Source organism: Dromaius novaehollandiae, chromosome 3 (assembly GCF_036370855.1).
Source record: "Dromaius novaehollandiae isolate bDroNov1 chromosome 3, bDroNov1.hap1, whole genome shotgun sequence".
NCBI classification, from domain to species: Eukaryota; Metazoa; Chordata; class Aves; order Casuariiformes; family Dromaiidae; genus Dromaius; species Dromaius novaehollandiae.
The window spans coordinates 126638167-126653798 of NC_088100.1; the positions used below are offsets into that span (position 1 = coordinate 126638167).

General features: G+C 42.9%; 1 protein-coding gene across 4 annotated transcripts in view; it reads left to right on the forward strand.

Annotated features, from left to right (window-relative positions):
• The window catches only part of MACROD2 (mono-ADP ribosylhydrolase 2), an 858592-nt gene that overhangs the window by 501025 nt on the left and 341935 nt on the right, over nucleotides 1–15632 (forward strand). For all 4 annotated transcript variants that reach the window (XM_064510050.1, XM_064510049.1, XM_064510053.1 and 1 more), the window contains one exon: nucleotides 7418–7539. In XM_064510050.1, the coding sequence (XP_064366120.1) occupies nucleotides 7418–7539 (122 nt within the window). The remainder of the gene's footprint in view (nucleotides 1–7417; nucleotides 7540–15632) is intronic.

Genomic DNA, 15632 nt, shown 5'->3' on the forward strand with positions numbered 1-15632 from the left:
CCCATCCGTGTTCCCGCACTGGTGTGTGTGTGTGTGTGTGGCAAGAAAAAAAGCTAAACTTTTCTCGAATGGTTTCTTAAGTGCCAGATTTAAAAGGTAATCAGACCGACTTGGCTATTAGCAGTTGTTTTTAAAGGATGCATGCGAAGCCTATAACTTTATCCCCTTTTTCCTTTCTTTTCAATAAAGGCAAACAAAATCCTTAACAAACCACGTATTTTCTACTGCGAAGGCTAAATAGATTTAGAGAATTGTCACATGAAAAAGATGTACTCCAATTTCGGAGGTGGAAGGAAGTTTGTGTATTCTCAAGAAAAGAATGCATAGAAAAAGAGGATAAAAAAAACGAGCGTGATAACTTTTTGTAATGTGACACCATCAAGGAATTGATGAGCCACAGTAAAGCTATGAATATAATAAAATTTTCCTTGAAACTTTAAATCATACTTTATTACCTCTTTAAGAAGCTCATATAACTTCCTGTTAAGGAAACAGTTCTTTCTGTCTAATTTTTTAAAATCTTTTTACCTAAAGTGATTTGATGGAAGAAAAAAAGAAAGAAAGGAGAAAAAAAAAAAGGTATCTGAAGTTTTTGTCTTCTCTAGAGGGAACAGACTTCTTTCAGCTGTAAGGCTGAACTTCTTAGCAGACGTGGCATCCGCAGCCAGAAGCCGGTGACTCAACCCTCCTCTGGAAGCTGCTGTGCGGGTGGTGGTATCTCCTGCCTGCAGAGGAAGGGAGCAGACACATCACTTAAGAAACCACTTCAGTTGAGTTCAGTGGCAGGTACAAGGGTGAGAGGAGTCAGTGGGAGCTGGAGAAGTAGCTGCTCTCTGCCTTGGGCATTGATAGAGTCAGTTCTCAAGGCAAAGTTGCTCGTGGATACCAAGTGGTAGTGTTGGGTTGAGATTTTGGAGCAAACTGATTTGGTCTACGTTATGTTTGACCATCTCATCACAAGAGTGGGGCATGTGAGGTGAGTAAAGAGAGAGGATGTGCTCACATGGAGGAGCAGTGCCGAGTAGGTGTCCGTCCTTGCTTGTCTTCCCCCAGGGCATCAAACGGCAAGTCCCTCACCACCTTTTTGGTGTTAGTGGGGCAGCGGTAGAGCCTGGTCTGCTGCAACAACAGTGTTTACCTGTCCGTTACACCAAAGCATTAGGTCTTCTGAGGGCCAGAAGATAGTTCAGTGTTTTAATATTTGTTTAAAAAATAATTATCAAAATCTTCTTTCAGAGTCTTTTATAAATGCACAATGGTTATCAAGCAGTGACGTTGTTTTGTGTTTGAGTTAGGCAGATAAAAGTGGTGCTGGCACTCTTGCCTGGTTACACTGGAGTCACACCTGGGGTTATCCTGATGCTGATGTGTAGTTACGGGTTGTTTGGTTTGGTCTTCCAAAAACTTTGTTATAATCACCAGCCCTTTCAAAAGAAGATCACGGTAATTTGTAAATGTTTGTGCTCGTGTTCGTGGTCTTGAGTAATTGTTACATCCCAGGCGAAGCTCTAATAATCTGAGTGATTCAGTAGAGGGAAAGAAAGGGAAAGAAAGCCTTGCGATAGTGACCAAACCCTTGTTCCGCAAGAGGTCTGTGAACCTGCTTGTAATCAAGACCTCGATCAAGATTTCTGGTGAAGGTTCCTCATGGCTGTGGCGGCAAACCTTTCGTGTCCTTTTGTGGTTTGTTGGGTTTTTTGCTGTAGCTCTCTTGGGACGCTTTCCTTTGTTTCGGTGCCCCTGCAACAGTCTCAACTGAATATTGAAAGGTGCCTTACTAAGAAATATTAGTGACATGCAAATTCTGTTTTGATTAAAGGAAAATTTTTAAAAAAAGAGCAAAAAGGCTTTCCCTATAATTTGCTGTTTAATATTAGAGCACTCTGTAGAGCTGTTTGGCCCTCAGAGGGAAGATCCAGAGTTTTAGTTCTGAACATAAATCTTTTGGGGGTAAAATGTTGTTAATCAGGTACTAAATTTCATTAATGAGGTTGAATTTTTTTCCTGAAGGGCAGATTTATGCTTTAACTATGTGATACAGCAGCAGAGGTAACCAAATCAGCTTCACTGGAGTGGGGCTGGACACTAAGAGCAGCCCAAGCGTGACGGGAGGGGCAGTGTTTTGAGAAGCTGAAGACATTAGCTCCTTGCAAAGTTCTGGGCCCCTATAATTAATCCAGTTTCCGATCCTGGAACTGAGATTAACTTAAAAAACAAAATGTTTTGGAGCTTTTTATATTTTGATTTGTATTGCAAAATTTTAAGGGTCGTCTTTTCAAGCTTTTCTTTGTGAATGGAGCATCAAGTGTGGTTAAATATACCTTGGTCTTATGTGGCCTGTTGCTAGTGTGTATTCTTTACCATGCTGCGTATTGTGATTTGAAGCTTTTGGAGAATAGCTGACTGAAGCTGTCTCTTATGAATAAGCACTCTCGACTCAAGGGCAAACCAGCTCAGTCTTAAGAGCCGATAGTTAAATTATCAGCCGAATAGCAAACAAGCAAACTCCAAACCCTCCCTTGCTGCTCAGAAGGTAAGTCCGAATAAAGAGAGAAGCTGTGTGACTCGTGCTTTCCGACACACAGCAAACACGAACCAAAAGGCAGATTAGGACAACTTTGTCTATAGGCTTGTCCACCTGCAAGAGTAATGGGCAGCAAGAGGTGGAGACCACTGCTTGCGCCAAGGAGGTCCCTTGGTCTGTGTGTCCTGAGCCACGTGGTGAGGAAGGTGTGTGGTGGATCTGCTCTGCTGTTAGAGCAAAATGACGTTGGCTGTAGCATGAGGAGGACAAAATACGCTCCGGGAGACACAATTCCTTTTGGCCTGCCCTGTTTTCCTGGTATAGTTGGGTCTTTACTCACATAGTGTTTGCAGAGGGGAACCAAGATAACGTTTGAGCATTTCTGCTGCACCCACATAAAGTCCGAATTAAAAAAAGAAAACAAAAATAACAAATTGTCGTCATTGTAGTTTCGTGTTAAGTCGTTCTGTGTTCCTTTCACGTTCATCCATTTCACGTTGCGTTAGGAATATCCCAGATGGAGCCGCTGCAGTTTACGTGTGCACACAGGCAATTATTTCCATGGAAGTTGCAGGGCCGTCCATCTAGTCACTGCTTTGACGTCTAGCATCATAGTACAAAAGAGCTTTGTAAAAACGATTGCTTTGGGGTATGGTATAGTGTCTCTTAACTGAGCCGCTTGCTTCTCTTGTCTGAACAGAGCCGACTTTTGTTTCAGCCGAAATGGGGAGGCTGTGGTGGCCGTCAGGTGCTCCAAGTGCTGCTGCCTGGAGGGAGCAGCTCTGGCGCGATGCTGGCACCCTCGAGCCTGGTGTTTTATGACTGGCACGAGTGCCGAAAATGGGCTTTGATTTACCCGCCTTGATCCCTGGCTGGCCGTTGGCGTTGTGGCGTACGGGTGGCGAAGGGGCGCTCCGTGTTTTGGCTTCCCCGGGTCGGAGCAATGGTGCTCCGCTGACCGCCGGCGGCTGAGGACGGGTCTCGGCAGCTCCCGGCAGCGTCCCGCGGGCTCAGCAGATCCTTCGGCTCACCCTTAGGGAATATCGTTTTCTCACCATCCCTGCTGTCGTGTGCCTCAAACGTGCGCGTGACACACGAAGGGAACCGGTTTAATCATTTGCAATAAGTGTATTCTTCACCTTTTGCTGTGCAGACAAAGCTGTTTATATGAAAACAGCTCAGCGTTTTCCCATGGATGATTTTTAAATATCATAGCTTTTGCAATTAATGAAATGTTAGATTGCCCAAAACACAGCTATGTTAATACTGAAGGATGCTTTAAAAGGGCTGAACTTTCAACTGAGTAGTGCTCATTAATTCAAGCCAAAAAATTCAGGCTGTCTTTTTAACTGCTGAAAATGCTTTATATATATATATATATATTTCTCTGCCTATAAATGATTTGCTTTATGTAATATTTGATGATTGTCCATAGTTTGAATGGTAAAAAGATACAAAGCAAATAAATAGGTGATAACTAAAGAGTTGTGTCATACATGGTGAAGTTTGGCATAGTGCAATGTATAAAAGATGTCTTGCATTTAAAACATTGAGCTGATCAAATCTAGTTTTGGAGGCGTGTATTAGTAAATAACTTAAATTAGGCCGTGGTCCTGGGGGATTCCTTTAAGTTGAACTTAAATTAACACTTAACGGGAGCAGGGGGCAGTCAAGCCCAGCCTCGATCTGCTGGTCCTTAGCCGCGACGCTACGGTGCACTTGCTTCTCCAAGGGAGGACAGGAGAGGAACGGATTGGTACTTTTTCGTTTGTTTGAAAAATTTGTTCTGCTGATAGTTTTTTCCTTTGCAAAGAATGAGAGAAGAGTATTTGGAAATTACGTCCGTGTCCTGCACCTGGGCTTTGAATCACAGTCGCTTTTCACTTTATGCTTTTGCATAAAGTTGTTTTTCATCTTTGCCCCCACTCCCTGCCCTTCCTCTGTAGCGCTCTGGATAAAGGACCGCGTGGACAGCAGAGTGAATAAACTCTCCGTGCGTCAACCACACGTTGCAATACAGACCCCAGAAACACCAGTATAAAAATAAATTGTTCCATCAACCCAAAAGACGCTCCAGAGCGCAGCAGGACAGCGCGGATCTGTGCTGAAGCTGTCTGTCTTCCCTCTGGAAGGATTTCCGTAGGAGAAGCATCTCCTTTCCTATGAGCATTTCTGTCATTGCTTTAAAACTAAGCAGCTTCGTTATCATTAGGAGCGGTTTGGTCCACTGCTGTGGCCTGAATCCCAGATGGAAATACACCTTCCCCTGGGGCTCGCCACCTCTGCGCGCTGTTAGAAGCGTAAGCAGACATTTCTGCTGTGTGTACAGGGAAGGTGATTTACGGACACGTGGATTGCAGCGCTCTCTTAAAATGAAGTTTCTTATCAAAGCGCTCGGCTTGGAGACTGGCTGTAATAAATCAGCAGCTTTACAGCGATGCTGGCAGCTTAATTTGACATAGAAATTAAAATATTACAAATGGTAGCTGAGACGTTTTCTGCGAGAGCTGACCATTCTGTGTTTTACCCTGTTTGTTCGCTTGTTTTTAAAGAAGGAGAAACCCATGAGGGGACACTGTGGGGCAGCGTCCATCTCTCCTGCTCCTGTTTGACCCCGTTAACCGCTGGGAGCGCGGAGCAGTGCAGGAGCTCCAAGGAGCACGGGGAGCCATTTGCTAGCAGCGATCTCTACCGGGGTTTTTCCAGCCAGCCCCAATCTTTTTGGCGGTTCTCTGACCTTCTGCCAGTTAAAAATCTTTGGGGGATGTTTGATGCCGTGGTGACTTAGGACACGAGGGCGGAAAGGAAACTTCATCGCGACAGGCCTGCTGGAAAGTCGCCGCAGTCTGTGTAGCTACCTTAAAAATAAATGGCTCTGCTTTAGCCTGCGAAATCCAGTCCTCCTGTATTAACTGCATGGGCTGGGGGTGGCGGTGGGAAGTTGTTTTATTTTCTGGTATGTTTGCTTTATGCGTGTATAATCACAAGGGATTTTATTTTTCTGCAGTAAAATCTTTAGTTCCCTGTGTGTCTGCTGACCATGAACAGACTGAGAGCGTATTAAATATTGCTTTGCTAGTAAAGTCGTGCTGTACCATGTGTTTATGAATAATCATGTGCCTAAGAAAAGCAATTTTTGAGGGTGATAAACTTTTAAAACAATTGCAGTAGTCTTCATATATTGCAAGCCAATTCATAAGCACATTCAGAGTCCCGTCTAAAGAGCCACCTACTCTGGGCTTGTAAAAATTAAAATGCAAAAGCCAGTAAGCTTGGCTCTTTCAAAAGCAAATAGCAAGAAATGAAGTCAAGGGACACTTTTTCTTTCTCTGAAGGCGCTAAAAGCCGAGTGCCAGGACATTCAGACAGAAACCTTGCTTGGAGAGCATCAACCTGAAACACTGCTGTAGCCCCGACGCACAGACACCCGCGGTTGCGGTGTTGCCTAATGGGAGCACTCACACAACCTCATCACCGCGAGCAGCAGCACGTTTTAAACCAGCTACACTATTTCTTTTTCTCTAGGTGTTAACAGTTCTCAGGTTATTATAGCGGCTAAAGCGTGCGGGTAAATTGGGTGTCCCCCAGACGCGTGGGTGGAAGCACTCTGCCGGGGTGGTGGCCCGCTACCGGCCCATGCATCGGTGCCAGAGCCCGAATACCTGCTCCGTGGCGCTGGGCCCCTGAAGCGCAGAAAGTTGTTAACCCTGTATGTGCTTCTCAGTATGGTGGGGCTTTTTTTCATGGTAGGTAGGAAGTCTGGCTTCTACGGGTTTCACTATTTCCCATCCGAGCCGATTCCTCTGTCCATGGCCACTACGGTTCTCCTGCATGTTCCTACTTGCTGAACGGTGGCAGTCACGACTTAATATGCCAGGAGCAAAGCTCGATTCCCACCAGGAAAGCACTGTGAAGGTCCTGTCTGTGCCAGAGCTGTTGCGAGATAGTGGCCTCCAAGAAGTTGCTCTTTTCTAGAGTGAATTTATGAAGGACGGTGCCGCCGTTGATTGCTGCTGCTGTAGTTTGCCGGGGACACTAGAAAAAGGATGTACCTGCCACCAAACTCAGTTTAGCGTGTCCGTGCGGGTACAGAGAGTGACGTTTGAAAAGTAAATGTGCTTGCTACTTGTCAAGTGTTAAAACAAAAGAAAAAAGAGAAAAGAAAAAACCCAATTTTTTTACTGTGGGCTTTTGGCTTTGTTTTTTCTGAGAGCATTTTAAAGACTTTGTTGATTGATTGCAGCATCTGATTTCGATGAGTCTGGCGGCCTCCTTCCGAGTACACTCCCTGCCTGTACTTTCTGGGATTGTTCATCAAGTTTCTTCAAAGAGAATAATATATTACTGTCTCATTGCATAGTGTCTCCATCTGTTCTGATGCGAGAGGAAAGCATATACCTTAAATAACTAATACTGTTGTAGGTCAGAACTTGTCTCCTTTTGAAATGGCTGCTGAGAAATGATGCACCGTATTACATAAACAATTAAGATATATGTATCATATTCTGGTGCTGTGAGTGGGTCTTGAAGGGCTGAAATAACCGTTTCAAATAGCTGTATAATCCTGAAGTTTTGAAATCTTTATGCAGATGTTTCATTTAACAAGGGGTTGGTACATTTCTCTGGGTTTTTTTTTTTTCCTTAATCCAAGTGTGCTCCTAGTTTGAAATTGAACCTTTACAGGTTTTTGGTTTTTATTTAATTTGCACAGATATGTCTGATTTTGTGATTATCAGTTACAGCAGTTTTCTTACAGTATTATCCATACCTTTGTGCCTAGGTACAATAACAGAAGGGGGGTCGACTTACACTGTAGTTCTGCAGCGTCATCAAATGAGTAATAATAAATAATAAACCACCTTAGAAACGTAATTTTTTTTTCATTTTTTGCAGATGTCATCCATACAGTTGGGCCGATAGCAAGAGGCCATCTCACTGACGCTCATAAAGAAGACTTGGCAAATTGCTATAAATCCTCAATGAAACTGGCAAAAGAAAATAACATCAAATCAATTGTAAGTACTGTATGAGAACACACTATTTCTTCTATTTTGGATCTTTGTCTTCTTGCTATAGTATAAATATAATGATAGGCGTCCAGAAGGAATTCTGGCTGTGTGATGTGAAAAAGCAGGAAATTAGATACCGTTTGGCCAAAATAATTGTTAGAGAAAGGGGTATGGATATTTTAGAAAAATAAAAAAAATTGGCCCGGTGGGAAGCGTACCAGCAAGTGTCTTATTATGAGAAGAAATGGAGAGAGCTGGTCTCATGGTGAATTTTATACTGCTTAAACCTGGTAAAAAAGGCTCCCGCCGCTGGTCAAGTGCATAGCTGCATGCAGTGTTGCCTCCTAAACAGCTGAGATAGGATTAATCTGTCACTTATTCCGTCCCCATTAACGTTTCTTCCTAAAAATGTAAGTATTAGTCAAGTGGCACGGTTTATAGCATCACCTCTCCAAAATCCATCTTCATAAATTTGAAATAGCCTGTTATATGATCTCCCATTTAATTATAAAGGTTCTTTGATTGCGTGAAATACATGTTACGCTATTGTATATCAAAAGACCAGATTTTCAATGCCTCTTTTGTATGCAGTCCGTGACCACATGCATGAGTAGTTTGGCACTTAGTATGCCTGTGCGGCTCTGTTTGGGCACCCCGAAGGCAGCGGTGGCTTTTGCAGGGCTGATGGAGTTGGGGCAGAGGCCGGCAGCCCCTTGGTTCGTGCTTCTGTACCTGCTCCGTGAGCAAGCAGGACAAGCACCAATGCAGAGCTGTGAATGCTGTCTAACAACTCTTTGGGTAGAGTAAAATCTCATTGTGGAGGGCGTACTCAGCTAATATAAATCGTCATCGCTTCGCACTCATGAACAGCAAAGAGTCTGGTCATAGCTGTCTTTATTTTACCCTGGTACAGTTATCGAAGATCATGTTACTTCTAATGAAAGGGTACAGCCAAAGGCTCTAGGGAGACCATCGCTGAAAAAGCGACCAGCTAGGAAAAGTGGGAGGTTATTCAGGCAGAATTTGGGAGGGAGTAGGTGGATGTAATCTGGCAGAAAGAGTCAAACCAAAATTATTCAGACTGTGTAAAAACAGAAGAAAATACTGTTTCTTAAGTGTTTCAAGTAAAACAACCAACTACACCATGACTTGATAAAACTTTGTGCAGCAAAAAAACTAGCTGAAATCCGATTTGAAAGCAACACAGGCGGTTAAATATTCCTACGTGTATGCTAATTCCGTCCCTCAATTTTGCAAATAATCCCACATTTATTGTGGAAATTGTAATGTGATGTGAGCTTCATGGCGTGGAATTTTAGAACCATGAAAAAGTGTTCTTCGGATAGGTGGAATTTGCTGTTGATAGTTTATTCTGTCTGTGTATGTAATTATTGGAGTGATGGGCAGTGTACTTCACAAAGATCAGATTTTCACCCCAAAAAGGAAGAGAAAGGGCATAGTGGTCAGAGTCATATGTATTCATCTGATGTTGATCTAGCAATACAGCATTTTGCTCTTTCTGCTGTGGCACAAATGCTATACACTCAAGTTCAGACTACTTGGGCAAAAAGATTTTTTTCAAGCAACGCATCATTAGGTTAATTTAGCTGAACTCTGCTGCCCTTTTAATCCACTGTTGAGACCATGTTATAAATCACTTTTTTGTACCAATCCAGAGAGGATGCAAGTTGTTATAGAACTGTGACTCTTTAATTCACGTTGTAATGGTTTATGCTATTTGCTTTAGAGGTTTCTGATTAATTCTTTTGCCTGTCAAATGGGCAGGTGGCTGCTGGGTAAGGAGGAGCTTGTTCGAGATTTAAACTTAGATGCTTATGACGGTATTTTTTTCTGCAGACGTTATTTTTTGTTACCTATTACGGGTTCATTTGTGTCCCCAGTCCACAGAGAGAAGGAGCTGCTCCCTCTCCAGCTCTGGAGTTTGGGCTCCGTAGCTCAAACTGTAGCAGCTCGTCTTTAGCTCTGGATATCTGCAGTTTAGTTCCCTAAATGTTGAACTGAGAGGGAAGTTATCACATGGCCATGATTTCACATCTTTTAGGTCGTTTCCGCTGGTTGTGTGACAGCTCATATGTTTAGCATGTTAGACTACATGTTTTTTTAGGTTATTTGACTAAATGTTAATTGGGTCATCAGCGTTATGTTAAGGTGAAATAGTAACAGAAAACTATTGATGTTGAAAAGTGTCTCTGAAGAAAATAAAGCTTTTAGGGGGGAAGGCAGGGAAGTTGTGGGGCTTTTGGCCTGAGTAGATGTGCCCTACAGAATGAAGGCCGATAAATATTGCTTGCTTCTTCCTTCTTGGAGAAAACCGTGCTCTTCACACTACACCTGCTGATAAAATCCTTTCTGTACTTTTCAAAATTCTGCCCAACAAGCCCTCTTTCTAACATTACCCAGTCACTAAAGATAGGTTATACCAAATGTGGTTGTTACTTGTTGGGTGTTTTTTTCCGTTTCAATGTTATGCACGTAAGTCAGAACTGAAAACACCTTCTGGGAATGGTTTGAACTCTTCTCTGGGGTTGTTCAAACACTCAGTGATGTTTCTCTGTGCTGCTGCGATTCTCATCGGAGGAGGTATGATCTCTGTGCTGTTGCTCCCACATTCGTCCTTGTTTCCTGTCTTTAGGCTCTAGGCAATTATGTGTGCCTTTGGGGCATTCAGATTAGTGAGAACAAGGTTCCTAATATGAAAAAAATTGTGAAATAGCGTGAAAAGAAGAATATTAAAATAACAAAGGCAAACCTGCAACAGGCATCCGTTAGTGCTAATATACTTGCAACTGTTGGGACCATATGGTGGATTCTGCAACTGTGGGACGCTCTGGGTGGTGGCGCGGGATTTAACATGGAATAATGAAGATTAGTCATACTCGTGGGTTATATGAAAACTAGCATCATGTTTCAGTAAGAAAAGATGCCCATGGGGGAACTCATCCCTGCGTTATTCCCTTGCTGGTTGGGGTTGTTGACTGTGCTCCTTTGGCGATACAAGCGCTCAGCACCCCGACTTGAGGCCACAGCTGCACCAGCGGAGAGGCAGCCACGAACCCGTCGTTCACACCGGCGTTAGGAAGCTTAGCAAGTGCTACAGGTGTTAAAATCCATGTAGCAGATCGTGAACTGTTCTGAAAAAGCCCCAAGCCTGGTGATTTCAGTGATGCTGCAGGAAGTGAAGGCTGTTTGAGGGTCTACCCTAATGAACAAGTCAAACCTGGAGCAGGTGACATCCAAGTGTGGACTGGATTACAGCCATAGATCCCTTTGCAGTAGGGAGAAGATAAACAAAAATGGGGAGAAAAGGTTACCCGTGTAGGAATAAGGAAGAGAGAATCAGCTGTGCTGAGTAAGGGTGCATTTGCTTGCCTCTTTCAGGCAAGGAGTCTCATTTCAAGATGACGAGATGCACACGGGCAGGAGGAAATAGCAGAATTTTAGAATGAGGCTAAGTAAAAGCAAGAAAAGCTGTGCTTGTGTCGAATAAATAGGTATTGATATAGCAAGTCCTGGAACATTTAAAGAATTAGCTAGAACAGAAAGCATGGGAGCACTAGCAGTTGTAGTAAGTCAGAAAGAAGTGGGAAGGCATTACAGGACTGTAAAAATGTGAATGTGTTACTTTAAAATAGAAAAAACAACAAGTCTAGAAATTACAGCAAAAATAATAGAAAAACTGTTCAAATTGGTTTGAATGTGAATTATGTCATAGGATTTAGACTTGCTTGAGGCATTATGAACACAGAGTAATGATAAATGGCAGTATCAAGTTGGACAGAAGTGTGCAGGGTGACTCAGGGTGCACCACTAAGCACAGTTTTAATTTAACATCCTTATTAATGATTTTTGAAGAGTGCATGAACAGCTCATTAATTACATTTACAAATGATGCTACATTAGGCAGTGTTGCAAACACTAGAAAAGGACAGAGATATATGATGACAATTGATTATAAAGACTGCAAATATAACCTCGGCTAGCACCCACTGCAGTGCTGGAAGGGAGTTCGTGCCTTCGTTTCAGCGGAAGATAGGTCAGGACCAAAGCTGACAGCTGCAGTGTAACTCTGCATGGAAAAAGACAAGGTGACATACGGTGGCGAAAAATAACCCAGTTCACAAATAGTCAAAGAGAGAAGAGCACTGGAAAACCAGCGTAATGAGGGAAAGGTCTTGGAGAACAAGCCTTAAATTAGATATACTTATAGGAATGAATTGCCTTGTTTAGGTATTACATATTGTTGAGCTGCCTATGGAGAACTGATGCATGCCAGAAAGGTTATAGTCTTCATTCAAAACAGACTGGTGTGCGTAAGAATAAGATTCTGAATAGCTCAAATATATATATGAATGTAGATTTTTTATGTACTGAGGAAGAGAAGCATATAATGATCTTGAAACGCTGTGTGAAATGTAAGATACTGTTTTGGGGGGAAGAGAAGAATCTAAATGTGCGTATGACAAAACACCATTTAAATGGTGTCGTTGATGTGAATTTGAGTCATGTTAATATCCAGAAGTCCCCCCATGGATCAGAGCAGCTCTGTGCGAACTCTTGAGGGAGCACTGAAGTCTCGTCTGAAAACGTTATAATCTCAGTACATAAAAAATGTGATGGGTAAAAGCAGAAATGAGATGAGGGAATATAATGAAATACCAGTCAGCGTGATTGCCAGGGTTCATAATTCACCAGCAGTCCAGCCGTGCGCAAGGATTTACGTAGGCATTATGGCAAGAGAGTTTCAGGAACGGATTTGATCACCCGTGGAGTTGTCGAAAAAGAAATCCTACGGCCCCTGAAATTTGTATCCTGCTCCCGTTTTCTCAGACCGGTTATGTTCGTTACGATGCATCAGCTATTTTCGTACTAGAGGTCGTTTCTTTTAGGTGAGCTGCTCCTGCTAGCTTTTAGGTTACCAAAGTGATGTGTGTCTTTGTACATGGTATCTGGCATTCTCCAACACATGCATTGCTTTTTCCTTAGCATGTGCTTTGTTTATGTGGTTGCGCCCAAGGCAGGACGCTTACGCTGTTCCCTGACTGTTTTGAGCAGTTATTGGCACTGAATGAAACCTCCTGGGCTAGAGGAGGTTCCTGTTTTTGCAGACCTCTGTCTGGTTAGGAGGGGACTTAAGACATTGTTTCTGTTCATTGTCACTTACGTATTTAGAGATCAATGGGAAAAAATTATTTAGAGTAACAAAAAGTTTATTTTAGCAGTAAAAAGTTGTCATTTGAGCAGATTAAGTTTCTTACTGTAGAGAGTAATTTCCTAACAAGGCTCTTCACTGCACTTTCCTTCCCGACTCAAGGAGCAGGGTGGTTCTCCTTCAAGGTTACGGAGGAGAAGGGCTACCTGCAGATGTTGCGATGACCTCGGGAAAACAACCGTGGGCAGCAGCCAGGCAGGAGGGTTTATGGCTTCAGACTGACCTGGGACTTGCTGTGCTTTGGGGGTGGATTCGATTGAGTCAGCCGTCGAGCCCTGCTCGTGCCGAGGGGCGGCAGGAGGACGGCCCTTTGGCCCTGGGCTGCCCGCTAGCTCGCCCGGGGGCTTGGGTCCTCGGTGCTACAACAATATGCTAAATAAAGCTGGAAGATGCTATTTGAAAGCCACGTTGTGCATCCATGTCATAGTGATCTGGGGTCTCACGTGCATGTAGGCGATGCCTATTACTAGCTGTGTGTATACAGGACTTACAAATCACAGTCTTGTTGGAGGCTTTGTTATGTAGCTATTCCTTTTGTGTAAATATAAGGTGAATCTACGGGACTTCCTCCTCGTATCCTTTTGTAAGTGTTTTTCATAAACAAGTGTCCTTTACTTGAATTTTATTCATTGTCCAGAATTGGGCAAACTCAATACCAATACTAGCATAGCTCATTGGTACAGAAACAGTCTATTAATTATTCAGAAGACCACATAAATACTTCAGGAGAGATGCATGTCACTTTATCAGTCTATAGTAGTTCAGAAATAACCGAATTATCTTTCTAATTCTCTTAAATATTTGTCCCCATCTCCAGTCATGGATTTTAGAAATGGGCTTTGCAGATAGGCACCGATATCCTTGGGATTTGTGTTTAGCTCTAAAAGGAAATTGTGCTCCTGAGAGGCTGCACTGGTTCTTTGAGCTTTGAGTAGAGACATACTTTGAGCCACTATGATGCCAAAATCTTCAATTATAACCCAGGGACTTAACCTTTTAATATCAGTTTTGAACCCACAGTGATCTTGGCTCCCCTTTTCCTAAATTATAAAACTCATCAAAGCAGGAATTTTACTAAAATTGCAGACAGGCACTTATTATGGTGTGCTATAAAGGATTGCTCTGACAGATTATTTTATGGTATTGCATTTACCTATCTTGTTTTCTTATGGTGCAGATTTATGTTTCAAGGAAAAGCCTTTTTTTTTTTTTTTTTTTTTTTTTTTAGAAAGATATTTCCTGCTGAGAAAGTTGCCAGAGCAATGAGTTATAAGTCTGAAATTCCTAAAGGTTGACTTTATTCTATCATCTGGTTTCCTGATACAGATTCATATCCATCAGTCAGAAGACTTACCTTGGAAGGAAATTTCTGCAACATCATAAATCTACTCCTCTTAATTTGTTTCTTCGAAACACTTGTTTAACTTGGGAGCTATGTGATGACTGATCTTACAGTTTCAAACTGAGTTTTTCTCTCCAGCTCAGCCTTTCTTTTTTGCTTTTTTTCTCCTTTTAGATAATTCCCAGAATACTATCTTGAAAAAAATTAAGCTATTGCATTAAGTTTTTAAGTTGCCACACTTACCAAGTTGTTGTTTTATTTACATCTGCATCAGGTTAGGAGGTTGTGATCTTTTCTTCTGTATATAGAAATAACCACAGTTAGCCATGCTTTTGCTAACGTAAGATTAATCTGCTGCAGTGTGTTCCACATGCTCCAACCACTTCTTCCAAAATGATCTTGGCAGGCCGGAGAAGCAGGGTTACGATTCAATAAGGATTTCATTAGATAAGCTGGAATTCGGCGAGATCAAGCGTAAAGTGTTTCACCGAAACGGGGGTATTTATTGAAGCAAGAGCGGCGGAGGGGTGCCTGGCTAGGCAGAGGTCCTTCAGCAAATACGCTGGGCTTTGCAGCGGCTCGTGCGTGGGGTGGGAGGTGGCAATGTCACACCTCGTGGGGGAAAACGAAGCTGGAGCCGCTCTGAAGGACACTTGGAACGGGCAGGGCCTGGGGAGCTCACCTCTTGCTCTGCTTTGGTGGAGCAAACCGTGTCCAGTTCGGAAGTGCTTCAGCCAGGAATGGTTAGCGGGGCTGGAAACAGGACCTAGGGAAAGAGTCAAAGGAAAAAGGGCTTTTTCAGCCCAGCAGACTGAAGGTGAGGAGAGGAGGACTTTTTTTTTTTTTTTTTTTTTTTGATTTCTAAAAGGCTGCTGAAGAGTAAAAGCTAATAAACTGCTTTTCTTATTTGCTTGTGGATAGGACAAGTTACAATCCTAGATTTTAGCAGTGGAGATTTTTGTTTTGAATACAGACGGGGGCAGATACCGCCCCAAGCCGAAGACGTGCTTGGACTTCTCCCATGAGGTCTCACGATGCCCTGAATGGCATTATATAATAAACAGCATCGCGGGGAAGTCGTAGTCCTCTGGTTTGTTGTTCTGTGATTTTTAGTGTTGTAACGGCTTTGTAATGTGGTGGTTTTGCGAGGGGAAGGGGGGGAAAGGTTAGTTATTTTTGTTTGGTGTAATGAAACACCGAGCACACACTTTCCAAACCCAACTTGACATGTACAGAGGAAATGGCTCATTAAGGAGCAAATTCTGCAAGTTTGTGTATGCGATGGGTTTGAAGTGTGATAATCCCCAGGTCACCCCGTGGGAATCCTGTGTTTAAAAGGTTGAAACTTCCTAGAAACATTGCCTATTGGCTTGGTAATTGGGCAACTGTCTCATTAGGGAAGGACAAAGGACAAATCTGTCAGACGGTGGGCCAAGGTGCTAGTTATATGAGACAGCTCGTGAAGAGTAAGCATTGCTGGAGAGCGTACACCGGTAGGTGCAAGGGAAGAGAACAGTTTATATCTCA